This window comes from Hemicordylus capensis, chromosome 6 (assembly GCF_027244095.1).
Source record: "Hemicordylus capensis ecotype Gifberg chromosome 6, rHemCap1.1.pri, whole genome shotgun sequence".
Taxonomy (NCBI): Eukaryota; Metazoa; Chordata; class Lepidosauria; order Squamata; family Cordylidae; genus Hemicordylus; species Hemicordylus capensis.
In genome coordinates, this window is record NC_069662.1 from 4,111,293 (window position 1) to 4,127,496 (window position 16,204).

At 45.3% G+C, this 16,204-nt stretch overlaps 1 protein-coding gene across 1 annotated transcript; it reads left to right on the forward strand.

The window, feature by feature from the left end:
- The first annotated feature begins 678 nt into the window (after positions 1–678).
- LOC128331774 (transcription initiation factor TFIID subunit 9-like) lies at positions 679–15,848 on the forward strand. Its single transcript, XM_053265626.1, has 7 exons — positions 679–851; positions 2,913–2,994; positions 3,891–4,027; positions 7,702–7,836; positions 9,339–9,420; positions 10,812–10,925; positions 13,056–15,848. Exons 1-7 carry the CDS (start codon positions 792–794, stop codon positions 13,220–13,222), a joined length of 777 nt encoding a protein of 258 aa, XP_053121601.1. The 5' UTR covers positions 679–791; the 3' UTR covers positions 13,223–15,848.
- The last annotated feature ends 356 nt before the right edge of the window (positions 15,849–16,204 follow it).

A 16,204-nucleotide genomic window follows, 5' to 3' on the forward strand; every position in this document is an offset into this window, starting at 1 on the left:
AAACCACTCCATTTTATCCTTCTCCCATTTCCTTTGTGACTCCACCCCACACTCTCTACACTACAGGATCCCGCACTGGGACAAACTTCTAAACAATAAAACATAAAATATACTGGCTAGAATACAACACTTCTCTTTCTCTCTGTTTCAGCCCCCACTCCCTGAAATATTAACAGTGGACAACATCGCAAGGCTGTCATAAGTTCCTCTTTTTCAGCGTTCCCTCCTCAAACCCACAATGGGCATCATAACTGTAGACTACACTGCAGGGCTGCCGTAATGTAAGCCGCTGCGTCTCAACCGTAGCAACCCACCACGCAATTTGCAATACGGGGATGAGAAGTATACTGCAGACTCTATTTGCATTTACAGCACAGGGTAAGCACATTTAAAGGTTAAATATTTAAGAACCCCCGCAAGCAAGCTATAAGACCTGAGCCAGGAAGAGCATGAGGTTCTGGGTTTTTTTTGCGTGGGTGGGGGAGAAGGGAGAAGGTCACTTTTCTGCCCTTTCAGCGACACCAAAGTGTAAGATGGTTCCAATGTTTAAAAAAAAAAGTGAAGTCCCGTCAATAGATAAAGGCACTGGGAGTCTAGTAGTTTTTTTAAAGTCTGCGGCCATGGACGCCCGCTCTCTGCCAGCAGCAGGGGGGGCGGAGTGAGTGAGAGGAAGGGCAGCGGTAGCAGACCTCGATTTCCCAAGTGCGCATGCCTGGGTATTTCCGCTCGGGCGGGACGGGCGCGCATGCTCAGTGGGTTGTAGCGGCTGCTTGCCTTGCTCGCCTGCAAACATGGCGGCGATGGAGGCGAGCAAGATGGCGTCGCCCAAGAGCGCCCCTAAGGATGCTCAGGTAGGCGGTGGCTGCAGGGGCAGGGTGGCTGCGCTGGCCAGGTACCACTGGGCCGGGTGGTGCTGCGGAGCCCTGTGTAACTCTGAAGCTTGCAAAGTCTGCCTTGCAAGCACCCACAGGCTGGGCTGCTGCTGCCGCCTCTTCTCTTCTCTGCAGCAGGAAAGGCTGGCACCAAATGCTCGCTCAAGAAAAAGAAAGGGGGTGGTCCTTATTGAGTTGTTGCCACTTCTAATTTTTGGCAGGGCTACTGTGTGCATCTCAGCAGCAAGAGTTTGAGCAAGTGAGGCTCCACTGGGAAGAGCCTGCCCTGGTTGGATTTCTGCCTGTCATGCAGCCTTTTGAGGGGGCAGGAAGGAAGCAGTTCCCTTAATTGCGCTCTCTCTCTCTCTCTCTCTCTCTCTGCTTAGAAATCTGATAGTTCCTACATTTGCTATTTTACCTTTATTGGTGGTGGTTCTGGTCAGTTAGCCACCTAATGGTGCAGTGGGGAAATTGTTTGATTGATCAAGCCAGAGGTTGCTGGTTAGAATCCCCGCTGGTATGATTCCTAGACTATATAGGGAACACCTATATTGGGCAGCAGCCATCTAGGAAGATGCTGAAAGGCATCATCAACTCATACTGTGCGGGAGGCGGCAATGGGAAACTTCTCCTGTATTCTACCAAAGACAACCACAGGGCTCTGTGGGTGCCAGGAGTCGGCACCTACTCTTTACCTTTACCTGGTTAATGACTCCTGAAATGGTGTTTTGAACGCTTTGTTTCTTTTTGGACTTGTCCTGAGCACCCTGGCTGGCAACTGAGACAGGCGTTGTGAGAAGGCAAATTTACTTAGATGAATGAATACATTTTATGTGGCTTTGTTGCATTATAAATAAAAAGCTTCCATACTTTGCTTTGAACACCCCCATTAGTCTGAAAAGCCATTCACTGATTTCATATGCTGATACATAACCCAGGAGTTATCAAATCTGGGCCACCAGATGTTTGACCAAAAAAAAAAGGCCGCTGTGGCTGGGGATGATGGGAGTTGTAGTCCAACCATATCTGGGGACCCAAGCTTAAGAACTACCTCTGACATAACCAGTTACTAAAAAGGGTTTTGTGTAAGGCACCAACACTTCAGCAAGCAACTTCTTAAAACAAGAATTCTTGAGGCTTGATTTGCTAAACCAGGGCTGACCCCCTTTCTGTCTCCACACTTTTGCATGAGAATTAAAAAGCAAACTTTGCTGAAACTGAGCTGCCAGGTCTCGAGGCCTTTCAAGCAGATTGCCTTGTAAGACCTGAGCGCCTTCATCAGCACTGTATGTAAGGGGAGGCTGGGCTGGAAAAAACAGACAGAATAAATTAAAATTAAGAAAGGCTTACATTTACAGGGGAGAGGAGAAGGGGGAGAAATATATGCATTTAAAAAGTCTTTAAAGACTCATCTGTTCATCCAGGCTTTTAATTAATATTGTTTTAATGGTTGTAATGCTCTTTTAAAATATTGTTTTAAAAATTTTAAATTGTTGTAATGTTTTAAACTTTTCATTTTTGTTTTAATGAATGTTTTACTTTGTTTTTGTTCTGTTGTAAACTGCCCAGAGACATAAGTTTTGGGCGGTATAAAAATATGTTAATATAAATAAATAAATAAAATATGATTAAATAAACAAGAAGCATCCCTCCTTTGTAAGTCATGTTCTGACAGTCGGGTACAAACCAGATTCACAGCACATAGGGAGGGGTCCTTCTAAGTAAGACTCACTGTGGTCAAAGAAGCAGAAAGCAGGCTGTCCCTTAGAATTGCTTGCTAATCCTGCTGTCTATATTGGTATCTGAGGTTAATTTGTTTCAAGTGGTTGTTGTTATATAAGCTGGATTGGAAGCTTCAGCTGAAAGGCCTTTTGAAATCTTTAAATATTTTATGGTATTGATATGCCTTAGGTTTTCAAAAGTTGGGAAGTATTTTCCATAAAATATGGCACCTCCCCAGTTGCCTGCCTTTGATGAGGCAACAGTGACAATTATGCGTGCTGGAATTAATATTTCCCTTTATTGTATTGTGCTGCAAAGGTGATGGCCCAGATCCTGAAAGACATGGGGATTACGGAGTATGAGCCACGGGTTATAAATCAGATGCTGGAGTTTTCATATAGTAAGTCCTCTGCTTCTCTTCTCTTCTCTTCTTCTTTATGCAAAATTTGGTATCTGTGCGTGATTGAGAAGTGTGACTTTATTTTGAACAAACAAATCCATGAACAAATGCTTCAAAATATAGGATACCATTCTTTGTATATGTAAGAGAATTTTTTATTAATATGCTTGTAAAAGGGAAGTGTAAGAACAGTATGACATTTGTAGGATGCCAACTTCAAGCATCTTCATTGTGTTTAATACTGACCATAAATAGAACATTTGAATAATAGTAAATTTCAATCTGTGAAAGATCTTCTGCTTCTCTTGGGCATGATGTTGTTTTTGAATTATTGATCTGAGTATTGAGTGTTAAAAATCTGATGAGAACAATTACAGTTAAAATATGATTATTATATTTAGCATTTCTTCTAAAAAGTACGCTTTTTCTAAACCTTTCACACGTTATATTCTAGTGTAAAAAAATAGTGCATTCAACTAATTTAAATGGCATTGTAGGTAATCAGAAAAGTTTCTTCTTTCTCGTGTAGGTAAGTGGGAAGTAATCTGTAGGTAATTGGGAAGTCTGACTTTATTTTTCACAAACAAACTCAAAATATATAAAATATAATTATAATAATTCCAATGTATACTAGTGACTCTGCTCCAGATAGGATAGTAAGAATTTTTCTCCTTAAAAACTGCAACTCAAAAACAGACTTTAAAATGAGATTTTGAGAGAGAGTCCAGTGGCAGGTTAAAAACTTAGCCAGTGTACTTGAGGCATGAATTACTGAAAGGCAGACAGAGTTCATCTCATCCATTGCAGTACACAATCTTCTTGGTCACTGTGTTCCTTTAGTTGCGGCTACCTACACTGTTGCCCTTTTGATATCTTTGGATTTTGTTTCCTGAAAGGATATGTGACGACTATCTTGGAAGATGCCAAAATTTATTCCAGCCATGCAAAGAAGTCGAGCGTTGACGCAGATGATGTGAGGTTGGCTATCCAGTGTCGGACGGACCAGTCGTTTACATCTCCTCCTCCCAGAGATGTATGTCTTAGATCCCATGCTCTACTGGGGGAAGGGAAGGATCCTTTTTATTTGTATGGTGCTATATATAGAAGAGGGCAACCAAGATGATCAGGGGGCCTGGAGCACCTTCCTTACAAGGCAAGGCATCTGGGGCTTTTTGGTTTGGAAAAGAGGCGACTATGGGGAGACATGGTATAAGTTCATAAAATTATACATGGTGTGGAGAGAGAGTGGACAGACAGAAATTTTTCTCCCTTTCTCATACTAGAACTGGGTTCATCCCATGAAACTGATTCCCAGGAAATTTAGGACTGACAAAAAGAAGTACTTTTTTGCATGGCACAGAATTAAATCTGTGAAATTTCCAGCCATGGGATGTGATGATGGCCACCAGCTTGGATGGCTTCAAGTGAGGCTTTGACCAGTTCATGGAAGACAGACCTATCAATGGCTGATAGGTCATGATGTCTATAGGCTAACTCCAGGTTCAGAGGTGGGATGCCTCTGAATACCAGCTGTAGGGGAGCAACAGTGGGAGAGGGTATGCCTTCAGTTCTTGCCCGTGGGCTTCACAGAGGCATCTGGTGGTTCTCTGTGGAAAAAAGGATGCTGGAATGGATGCATCTTGAGTCTGATCCAGCAGGACTGTTCTTATGTTCTTATCCATGAACATAGTACTGTAGAGACCAACATGAGCAGGATGGAGAGGGTCCCTGCCCCAAGGAAATTACAATTTAGATTTCAAAAGTTGGGGGAAAGACACAAGAAAGAGAGAATTCTCGAAAAATCAATGTGGAAAGGATATCTGATTTGAAGGTAGAGCAGGATTAATTTGTTATATATTGGTTTGCAGCATTTTAACCCTACCTTTTGTCTCAAGGCAGCTTCCAATAAAGCAATTTTAAAGCAATTTTAAAAAGCCAAAGGAGGGGGAAACTCCTACCCCAAATAGAAAGCCATGACAGGCCAGTAGCAAAAAGACAAATAACCTCAATACATACAGATCAGGCAACAAAGAGGGGACAGACATCATAAAAAGCCAGGAAGGGCCAGAGAGAACAGAAGAGCCTCTTGCCATTTTACATAGCACGGTTGTCATAACTGGAAAGCATAACTGAAAGCTAAGAGTTACAGTAAACCGAATCTCAGGGAAGGAATCAGCAAAAGTTGCTTTCTGAGGAACTTCTGTTAATACAGTGTTGCAGGAATAATGCAAAGATTTCCGTTACTGTATTTTTCGGCAGAAATGCCAAATACATTTTAAAAAGGCATTTACGCTGATGCGGTGTTTCTGCTGCCCCCCCGTTCTGTTGGGAGAAAGGGTGCCATTCCGGCCCCCACACCGTTCCTACCGCTCTTGAGTCTGGGTGAGGGGGCTGCAGCTAGGGATGTGCGTGAACAGATTGTGCACTCCCTGGTGGGGGGTGTGCCTTCAAAGAACAGGTTAGGTGCTCCTTACCTGTTCACCCCCTCCCCACTGCTCCCCCCACCCCGCCGCGTCGGCTCTAGAGTTTGAAGGAGAGCCAGCAGGGGGAAAGCGCCTTACTTGTTCTTTGAAAGCGCCCCCCCCCCCAAATCCCAGCCTCCTTTTACCCCTCAGGCAATAAATAACACCTTATAGCTGCGGCATATATGCTGATGCAGCGTTTCGGTGGGTTTCTACATTCCCAACCATTTCCCTGTAGTGTGGCGTTTACGCCGATGCGGCGTTTCTGCCTCAAAATACAGTAATCGTAATTTGAACACACTCTAGCGCTGACCCTGTGAGTCCTGAAGTGCTGTAGAGAGCCATGGTCCCCTGCCAAGGTACAAATACAGGCAGTGGAAATGCAGGTTTATATCTCAGTTCCTCCCACCACCACCACCACCCTTGAAGAGGAGAGCTGGTCTGGTGGTAGCCAGCAAGACTTGTCCCCTTAGCTAAGCAGGGTCTGCCCTGGTTGCATATGAAGGGGAGACTAGAAGTGTGAGCACTGGAAGAGATCCCCCTTCTTAGGGGATGGAGCCGCTCTGGGAAGAGCAGAAGGGTCCAAGTTCCCTCCCTGGCAGCCTCTCCAAGAAAGGGCTGGGAGAGTCTCCTGCCTGCAGCCTTGGAGAAGCCACTGCCAGTCTGTGAAGGCAATACTGAGCTAGATAGACCAATGGTCTGACTCAGTATATGGCAGCTTCCTACGTTCTCTTCCTTTTCCGAGTGATGCCAACTCTGCACAGGAACATAGCAATAGCAATAGCAATAGCACTTACATTTATATACCGCTTTATAGCCAGAGCTCTCTAAGCGGTTTACAATGATTTAGCATATTGCCCCCAACATTCTGGGTACTCATTTTACCGACCTCGGAAGGATGGAAGGCTGAGTCAACCTTGAGCCCCTGGTCAGGATCGAACTTGTAACCTTCTGGTTACAGGGCAGCAGTTTTACCACTGCACCACCAGGGGCTCTCTCATAGGCAGAAGCTGCCTCATACCGAGTTGGACTGTTGGTCCATTTAGCTCAGAATTGTCCGACTGGCAGCGTCTCTCCAGAACCCATGAGAACAGCCTTGCTGGATCAGGCGAAGGCCTGTCCAGTACCACCCCCCACCCCCACCGGTTTCATGCAGTGACCCATCCGATGCCTCGGGTAGCCACACCACCAGGGGATGAACTGGCACAGTCCCTCTCTGGCCACTGCTTCAACTGGTATTTGGGAGCATCCTGCCTCGGAACATGGAGGTAGACTGCCTCCAAACTACCTATATGTATTCATTTGATCAAAAATGAATAATTCCAAAAATTATTGGAATTTTTCAATAATTCCAAAAATGTCTCAGGGAGGTTTACATCAAAATAAAACAATTAAAATCGATTAAAAATTAAAAACAAAACTATAAAAACAGCATAAAATGAATTAACAATTAAAAAACATTTAAGCCGTTAAAAACCCTGGAGAACCAGGCTGAACATTTACAGCAGTTAAAAACAATTTACAACAATATTTAAAACCCTGGAAGGCCAGGCCAAACAGATACTGTAGGTTTTAAGGGCTCTCCTGCACTGTTCCTTCTAAGGCGTGTGCATGTGTGTGCGCTCACACATTTTTTGACGTCTGCTCAGTTCATTTTAGCTCCCGCTCAGGTTGAATCAGGAAGGCCCCACTCTGAATGCACATGTGCGCACACTGCCTTGATACTGCCACCCAGAACAAAACTCATTCCCCACACAGATGAAAAAAAAAAGGGAGAGAACACTGTTCTCCTGAAGGCCAGCAATGAGCTCAGGTTACGGATTTCTGCCGGGAGTGCATTCCACAGCCCAGAAGCAGCTACCGAGAAGGCCCGCCTCTGAGTCGCCACCAGACGAACCGGCGGTAACTGGAGACGGACCTCCTCAGATGACCTTAACGTGCAGTGGGAATCGAGTAGAATGTATACCTCAGGACTAGTGTAGCCATCAGGACTAGTAGCCATTGATGGACTCAACCTGCATGGGTTTTGCCAAGCTGGGCTTCAGGCAGGAATGGAGATGCTGCCAGGGATTTAACCTGGGTCCTTCTGCATTCAGAGCAGAGGCTCTGCCTCTGAGCCCCATCTTGACTCAAATAGATTCTTTGGGCCTGATGAACCATGCCCTTGCACTTGCAGGTTTCTTGGCTCTGTGTCCCTGGGATTTTGAGGAGAGGGGTTAATTAATAAAAGGTGTGTCTCTTTCAGTTTTTGCTAGATATCGCCAGACAAAAAAACCAGACGCCATTGCCACTGATTAAACCATACTCTGGCCCAAGATTGCCACCAGATAGATACTGCCTCACAGCACCCAATTACAGGTTGAAATCTTTGCAGAAAAAGGTAAGAAGTCTGCGTGAGTTGGATGGTTGTGCCCTTCATCAAAGGCAGGGCTTCTCAGCCTTGGGTCCCAGGGTGGTGTTGGACTACACTTCCCACCAGCAGCCAATGACCATTGGGGCTGGGGATGATGGGAGTTGTAGTCCGGCAACTTGTGAGGACCCAAGGCTGAGAACCTCTGATCAAAGGAGTTACATGAATGTTGGCATTTCCCAGTAGGGGAAGAAAACGTCATCAAATGGCTCTTCCAATCATGAGTAGCTTCCTTTATTTCTAGCCTGCTGACTAGATGAAGATATTTGACTCTTCAGTGCATATGTTGGTGATATTAATGGAATCTTCATAAGAAGCTGGTAAACAGGGTCTAAATCGCAGTATTCCTGGGTGATGGGCAGTGTTCCCCTCTAACAGGGATCCCCAGATGTTGTTGACCACAACTCCCATAATCCCCAGCCAAAGGCCACTGCAGCTAGGGGTGCTGGGAGTTGTAGTCAACAACATCTGGGAATCCCTGTTAGAGGGAACAGTGTTGATGATGGGGGAATATTTATTTTGGTCTTTTTAAGTTTGTCTGAATGAAGGAAAGAGAACAAGAGAACAATGTACTAAATAAATAAATGAGAGAGTGGGGGGGAATGTATAAGACCAGGGCTGTGTGGATTATAGGATCCCACAATCATGCAGCATGAATGCAGAAACTCTTATTCAGGGTTCTGTGCTGCCTTGCATATATGTCTCTTCACTTTTCCCCATGATTGATAGAAGCAAAATGAATATTTATTTATTAAAAGATTGACTATACCGCCCAATCCACAGACTCGGGGCGGTGTACAAAACAAGAATAGCATTCAAGAGTAATGATATAAAATAAATTCAAGGGCAAACACCTGGCGGAAAAGAAATATCTTCAATAAGGTTTTGAAGGCTGAAAGGGAGGAGGCAGACCGAATCTGTGGGGGGAGAGAATTCCAAAGTGAAGGGAGAGCAACAGAGAAAGCCCTTCCGCGGGCCCCAGTACTATGGACCTCTCTCAGACCAGGGACCAAAAGAAGGGCAACCTGAGAAGATCTCACAGGACGGGACAGGACTGGCTGGGAGAGGCGGTCCTGAAAAGATTAGTTTTATATGCAAATCAATTTGCAGAATTCACTTGCCTAAAACACAGTGTGGGAAACCTTGCACACTTATGTTTTTACTTGAATCCAAGACCAGTTTCCCTCCAAGATCTTTGACATTAGAACTTGGAATGGAGTTTGGGTGGGGGTCATCTTAATTTCAGAGTCTTCTTCTTTTTAAACCAGTACAGGTATAACCTTTATTTAACCTGCATTTTTAAGGGGGTCGTCTTATATCCCGAGTCATCTTCTATTTGGGTGAATACAGTCATTCTTGGGGTTTTCCCCCAAGTCCAGCTGAATGCACAGTCCTCCTTGAGAATAGGCTGCTCTTCCAAAGGAGCACTCCAGAGCTTGCTGTGACCCAGTTGCACTCGTTGCTTCTTGCAGGCCTCCTCCTCTGCCGGAAGGATCTCCGTGCCACGACTGAATGTCGGCGCCGTCACCAGCAGGCCCAGCACCCCAACGTTAGGTAAACTGCAGTGCAAAGCTTCATTGGCTGTTTCATTGGCTGAGTTCCTCGCCTGCTCCTCTGGGCGCTATTTCGGTTCAGGAGCGGGACTCCCGGTGCCCAAGCCTCCAGCTGTTGGTTGTGGTGAGGAGAGGGTCAAGGTGTGACCCCCACTGTGTGCCTTTGGAATGGGACTGAGGCACCACAGTCAGAGCCTAAAGACCAGTTGTCTGATATCTGTAAAGGAATTCGATTGCATTCAGGATCAGTGACATCAAACGTCCTAGGGCTTTTAGGAAGCTGCCTTATGCCAGAGATTCTCAGCGTTGGGTCCCAGATGTTATTGGACTTCAACTCCCATAATCACTAGCCCCAGTGGCCTTTGGTTGGGGATTATGAGAGTTGAAGTCGAATAACATCTGGGGACCCAACATTGAGAATCCCTGCCTTATGCCAAGCCTGTCTTGCTCAGTATTGTCTCCACCAGGGATCCTCAACGTTGGGTCCCCAGATGTTATTAGACTTCAGCTCCCATCATCCCCAGCCCCAGTGACCTTTGGCTGTGGATTTTGGGAGTTGAAGTCCAATAACATCTGGGGACCCAGCGCTGAGAATCCCTGGTCTACACCAGGCCCTCCAGCTGTTGTTGGACTACAACTCCCATCATCCGCTGCCACAGTGACCAGTAGTCAGGGGTGATGGGAGTTGTAGCCCAACATCTGCAGGAGAGCTGAAGTTTTGCAGCCTCGGTCTACACTGACTGGCAGCAGCTCTCCAAGGTTTCAGGCAGGAGTCTCTCCCAGCCCTACCTGGAGATGCTGCCAGGGAGTGAACCAGGGACCTTCTGCGTGCAAAGCAGATGCTCCACCATTGAGATATCCCCCTAACGGGAATACCTTACAGCAGACAGTGCTCACATGTCACCACCTATCCAAATGCAAATCAGGATGAACTCCGTTTGGCCAAGGGGACAATTAATGCTCTGCTACTGCAAGACCAGCTCCCTCCACAGTTACCCCAAAGCTTCCTGCAGATGGCTTCCCCTGGTGCTGTGTACGAACTGCTGTGCACAGAGGTAAGCAGGAGGAGAGTCTGTCTCCATGTGGGGTTGGGGGAGGCGTGCAAATGATCTAGTTGAAAGCTGAATCTTCACACAAGCCTACTGCATAGTACGGCCTCCCCCGCTCCCCACCAGGACGTTTCATTGTAGTTCTTCCTGTCTTCTCCCTGCTTGCTTTGAGCACAATGGAATGTTTTTGTGATTTGGACTGTGCAGACATACAGACCTCCTGCTTTGGATTAGATCCTGCTCGTGGTATACTTAGGCACAGGCAGACATATGCGCAGCCCTGTTCTGCTTGGGATTCTAACATAACCAGGGAACCTTCTAAGCTTGCTGTTATGGCTTTCAGGAACCCCTTCAGCGCAGACGGTCTCTGTTTCGACCAAAGTTGGGACTCCCGTGTCGTTGACAGGTCAACGGTTTACCGTGCAGATCCCCACATCCCAGACGTCTGTAAAATCAGGTAAGAATGGCTTGTAGAATCTGCCGTGAGATAACCTCTAATTTGGCAACATCTGAGAATGTGGGTATAGCAAATTGGTGTTCAGGTATAGATATAGTGAGTAGACATAGCAGAAACACTAACTATGGAATTGCTCTGTATTTGTACCAGCTGAGAGTTTTGAGTGTATTGTATTTACTGTCTTTGTTTTGCTGGTCTATAAGTAAATAAATGAGCCCCTGGTGGCGCAGTGGTAAAACTGCCGCCCTGTAACCAGAAGGTTACAAGTTCGATCCTGACCAGGGGCTCAAGGTTGACTCAGCCTTCCATCCTTCCGAGGTCGGTAAAATGAGTACCCAGAATGTTGGGGGCAATATGCTAAATCATTGTAAACCGCTTAGAGAGCTCCAGCTATAGAGCGGTATATAAATGTAAGTGCTATTGCTATTGCTATTGCTAAATACTTATACCTTTGCTGGGAAGTAAGTTAATTACTTTCTAGTGCTGGTGTTCTGTCGATTTCATTACAATAAAAGCGGACACATTCATCCCACTCACGCATGCAATTACTAAATTAGTTGCAATTGTACTTTGGGTGGCCAGCCCAAGCTATATTTGAGGAGAATTCAGTCAACATGCTGATGCTTCTTTTGAGGAGGTTGGTGTTTCTTCTGTTTTTACTGGGACTGTTTGCAGCCACTGTAAAAGGTCTCCGTTGCCTTTTAATCTCCAGCCTCCTCATCTTCGGAGAACTCTTGTGCCATTTCTTGGGGAACAAATTGGCCAACAAGTGACCACCTTGTTTTCCTAGGAAAAAGTTTTTGGATTATGAAATAAATAGTTGTTTCTCAGAAAAACAACTTGTTTCCTTTAGTTCTCCTATCTTTGTCCCACATCAGTCCTCGATCAGGGAGACCTCTTTCCTTCCTTCCTTATTGGCACCTGCCTATTGTCCTTCCTGTCTATCTGCAGCCTCCTTTGGGGTTCTCTTCCCAAGCCTGTCTTGTGACTCTCTATTCAACCAGTCATTCTTCACATTCTTTCTTGATTATACATGTATTTTTCTGTGATTTCTGTAGGAATGACTCATTAAGTGTTACATAGATTATATATTCAGTAGCCCATACCTCTTTTCCATGACAAGAACAGAAGCTGTTTTATACCAAGGCAAACCCTTGGCCCATCTAGTTCAGTATTGTCTACACTGATTGGCAGCAGCTCTTCAGGGTATTGGGCAGGAGCCTCTCCCAGCCCTACCTGGAGATGCTGCCAGGGATCAAACCTGAAGACCTTCTGCATGCAAAGCAGATACTCTGTTACTGAGCTATAAGCTGCACTGCCTAGCTTAAATTTGTACGGTTTCCCAAGCTTGTAGTATGAAGGCTAAGTGGATGCTGGATGCAAGAAGAGAGAGAGTGCGTGTGGCTGTGTGTGTCCTGCGTACAACTCATTTTTATTCAACTGAGAGCTGGTTTTTAAAATTAATTTATATGAAAACAACCATTTCTACATTCCAGACCTGCTATCTGGAATCTCTACTTGATACCAGATCCTACAATTGATATATGGAAATTGTACAACTCTAGAAGTGGGGAAAAGGAGAAAGCAGAGAGCTCTAGTGCTTTGTGTGTATGTGTATATACTAAAATATATTTTAAATATATTTAAAATATTTATACCCTGCCCCTCCAGTGCACTACCACTTGGGGCGGCTCACAACAATAAGATAGACACCGATACAATAAAAGTAATAAAATTAACTAAATTTTTTAAAAGTCAGAGAGAATGAATTAGGGCTCTCTGCTTTCTCCTTTTCCTCACTTCTAGAGTTGTGCAATTTCCATACATCAATGGAATGTGTGTGTATATATGTATTTATATTTGGCTGACATGAAAATTACTCAAAGTATTGTATTTACCTGAATTCACGACTCAGAGTAATCTTCTTTTCAGGTAAATACAGATATTACCTATAATTAACCTCTGGTGTTTTTTTTTTTTTAAAGGGCATGTTCTTAGGTACTGCCTAATTTGTCCTTCTAATTCGTGGGACTACTCTGAGTAGTTCTCATCACACCATCTGCCGTACACTAGGCAAAATGTTTCAAAATCCTGCTGCTGCACTAAACCCATTCTCTTCTTTCTTCTCAGCAACTCCAACAACGCCAACTGTTCAGAACGTGCTGATCAACCCTGCCCTGATGGGGTCGAAAAACATCCTCATCACGACCAACATGGTCTCCTCGCAAAACACATCTGGCGAATCGAACCCCTTGAAGAGGAAGCACGAGGAAGACGACGATTATGACCACTTGTGAGCAGCGCAGCGTGGCCCTGAGGACTCCCCTTTTTATTGCTTTGGGCAGCAGGTGGCTCCCAAGGAAGCATTTGTGAGAGGGGACGCCGGGTTAAGGCTGTGTGGGGTACTCTTGGTACAGTTTTGCAGAGACCGCTGCTGTTCTGGAAGGTTCAGCATCCTGGTGCTTGAAAAATGCCACTTCTTCCTGGACTCAACTAATAAACATAGCTGCTCTCAGAGGCAATGCTTGTGGGTTCAAATGTTCCAGGATTTTGTACTTTGGTATCTTGGATGGCAGTGATCATGTTCTGTTTCATTTGGACTTCAGAATAGGGTTTTTTTAAATAAAACAAACAAACAAATATACCCAAAAAACCAAAATGAAACTCTTAAGTATCACTCCATATTACTCACCTGGAGACTAAAAGATGACAGGGGAACTGTGGAGGAACCGAGTGGATTTCTGCTGTTGAAGACCTCCCGGCCAGTTTCCCTCTGGGTGCAGAGGGGCATAGATGCTAAAAACAATCTGGAGAAAGGACGACACTGAGCAGCAGAAGTTCATCCTCCCCTGGGGCCTTTGATTGCAATCAGGAGTTAGTCTGGGGAGTGGCCAGCTGCAGGCCAGAGCTGTGTGCCTCCCAAAAACTGCAGGTGCAGTGGAGGAAATCCTGGTTGGAGGACTGGGACGTGACCGTGTGTGAGGTGTGATTGGCGTAGGGCACTACACTGACGTGGGTAGTCTCAAATCTGAAATATAGCAGTTTGGCACAGTGCCCAACTAAGATTCCTCCCTTGTACACAATTGCTTCTCGGTCCTCCGACCAGGCTGCCACCACGTGTGGTTTCCCCGAGTATCTATGGCTCTGAATCTTAGCTGGCCGCTCTTCTGACTGATTTTACTGATGGTAAGAACACAGCCCTCAAGTCTCCTATTCCTGTGTGTGAGCTTCCATGGAACTAAAACAGGTGAGCAGAAACACTGTGCAATTAACACGTTTGCTGGGCTGCACCATTTCGGACCACAGATGGAGAACAACTGGGTTTGCTTGAGTCTCGGGGGAGAAGGTTGTAAGTTTGGCTTCTCTCTCTGGTGTGTAAGAGAACCTTTTTTGCTTAGAGGTAGGAGAGAACATAGTCAGATATTTGATCTACTACCTTTTGGTCTGAAATGGCAGAGCTCAGCAGCTGGGGTGTTGCATAAGGCCTCTGGGTGAGTGAGGAGCTCAAAGGGAGGCTGGGCATGGGTGTGATAGAGCAGTGTTTCTCAACCACCGGTCCCTGGACCGCTGCCGGTCCCCGAAGGCTTGAGCGCCGGTCCCTGACTGGGAGTCAACCCCCCCCCCAACTGAAATCAAGGCACTCACTTCCTCAATTTTGCACATGGCATGGAAGAGGAAGAGTATCACGGAGGCATGGGACCCTTCTTGTGCCTTGCCTTCATGTGCTGCTGAGATCTTCCTACAGCTATCTTATTCCCTATCTTTACAGCTTCAAACTGTATGCGGTGCGGGGGCATGGAGGAAAAAGTATGGCAGTGGGCGCCACTTGAAGGGCTGCTGGTTCTTGCATGCTCATTATTTGCAGCCAAAGGTTGGTTGATTGAAACCCAGCTGCCTGTTGTGGTCAAGGCGCCTTGAGAGGGAACGCTGTTTCCCTCTTGCATCAGTGGGGCTTGCTTGTATGTTGTTTTCATTGGCCCCATGTAGCTTTTGAATTTTTCTAATGGCCCAACATACCCTCTCCACTGAGTAATCAGAAGCACCTCCACCCCCACCCCGCACATATTGAAGACATACTGGAGACAAATTTGTTCACCCAGGCTTTTAGATTCAGGGGTTCTCAACCTTGGGTACCCAGACATTGGTGGACTTCTACTCCCATAATCCCCAGCCATAATGGCCAAATGCCATTGTTGTTGGGGGTTATGGGAGTTTAACTGAGAGACCCAAGGTTAAGAACCCCTAATATTCCATGTTTGCAAAAGATTCCAAATTTAATTATTTTAATGCTTATATTATTTTCATTCTAAACTGCCCAGAGATGCATGTTTGGGGCAGCATAGAAGTCTGATAGAGAGATAGATAGACAGACTTGAAACCCCTTTACTAACTGCTGGTCCGGGAAACTGCGCATGAAGAATGTAGCGGTCCTTGAAACTCTGCACGAAGAATTTAGCGGTCCTTGACTCCAAAAAGTTTGAGAAACACTGTGATAGAGCAGCCACTTCCAGGGAGGGCAAGAACCTCCATGCATTGGCTTGATTGGATTGCAGACAGTGATGAGGATAAGATGACTGTTTGGATGGAGAAAGTTTGTTTATATGCTTTGCCAAGAGAATACCCAGTTATAAAGCTGGGCAAAAGCTCAACACTGCACCCAGATATTAAGCCTTGTTCTTCATGGAACATTAAGCATAATGAGTGCCATAATTATGTCTGGTTTTCAGCTTCATACCAATTTGTGAAATACTATTTGTGCAAGTGTGTTTTGTACCCATGATGCTGTTTGTACCCATGATGCAGTCTCTTTCCCCATTTTGCATATCATACCTCCATTACATATGTAATTAAGCTAAGAAAATAAGCGATTTTCTCTCCTTTTGAGAGAGAATTCTGTTCTAATAAAAACAGCTCTTGTGAGAATTGGTTAAACAGTCCTGTCTGATTTACCCAGGAAAGGTCTTGTTTTCCTCAATATTTTTTTTTTTATTTTTACATTTCTATGCCGCCTTTCGTTAAAAAACAACCCCAAGGTGGGCTATATGAGCTCTGTGATGGAAGAGAAGTGTAAGGCGAAGTGTAAGTATCTGAGGGAGGCACAGTTCCTAGAAATCTAACCGTGGTGCCTACATTAGGAGTCAGAAGTTGAGCTGTTTAATAAATCTTCATCCCAAGCAACCCTGTTTCTGTAAAGGGGATAAAGAAAAGCCCATTTGACCCCTGCCCTCAACAATATACATTGTTAAGTCTAATAATTTTGCCAAGTGTCTATTGTCTAG

What these genes read in the sequence shown, in the direction of transcription:
- LOC128331774 (XM_053265626.1), top strand. Translation starts at nt 792, where the DNA reads ATGGCGGCGATGGAGGCGAGCAAGATGGCGTCGCCCAAGAGCGCCCCT. An exon ending in TGAAATCTTTGCAGAAAAAG is followed by an intron (nt 7,837 to 9,338) that starts GTAAGAAGTCTG and finishes TGCTTCTTGCAG; the next exon opens with GCCTCCTCCTCTGCCGGAAG. An exon ending in GCCCAGCACCCCAACGTTAG is followed by an intron (nt 9,421 to 10,811) that starts GTAAACTGCAGT and finishes TATGGCTTTCAG; the next exon opens with GAACCCCTTCAGCGCAGACG.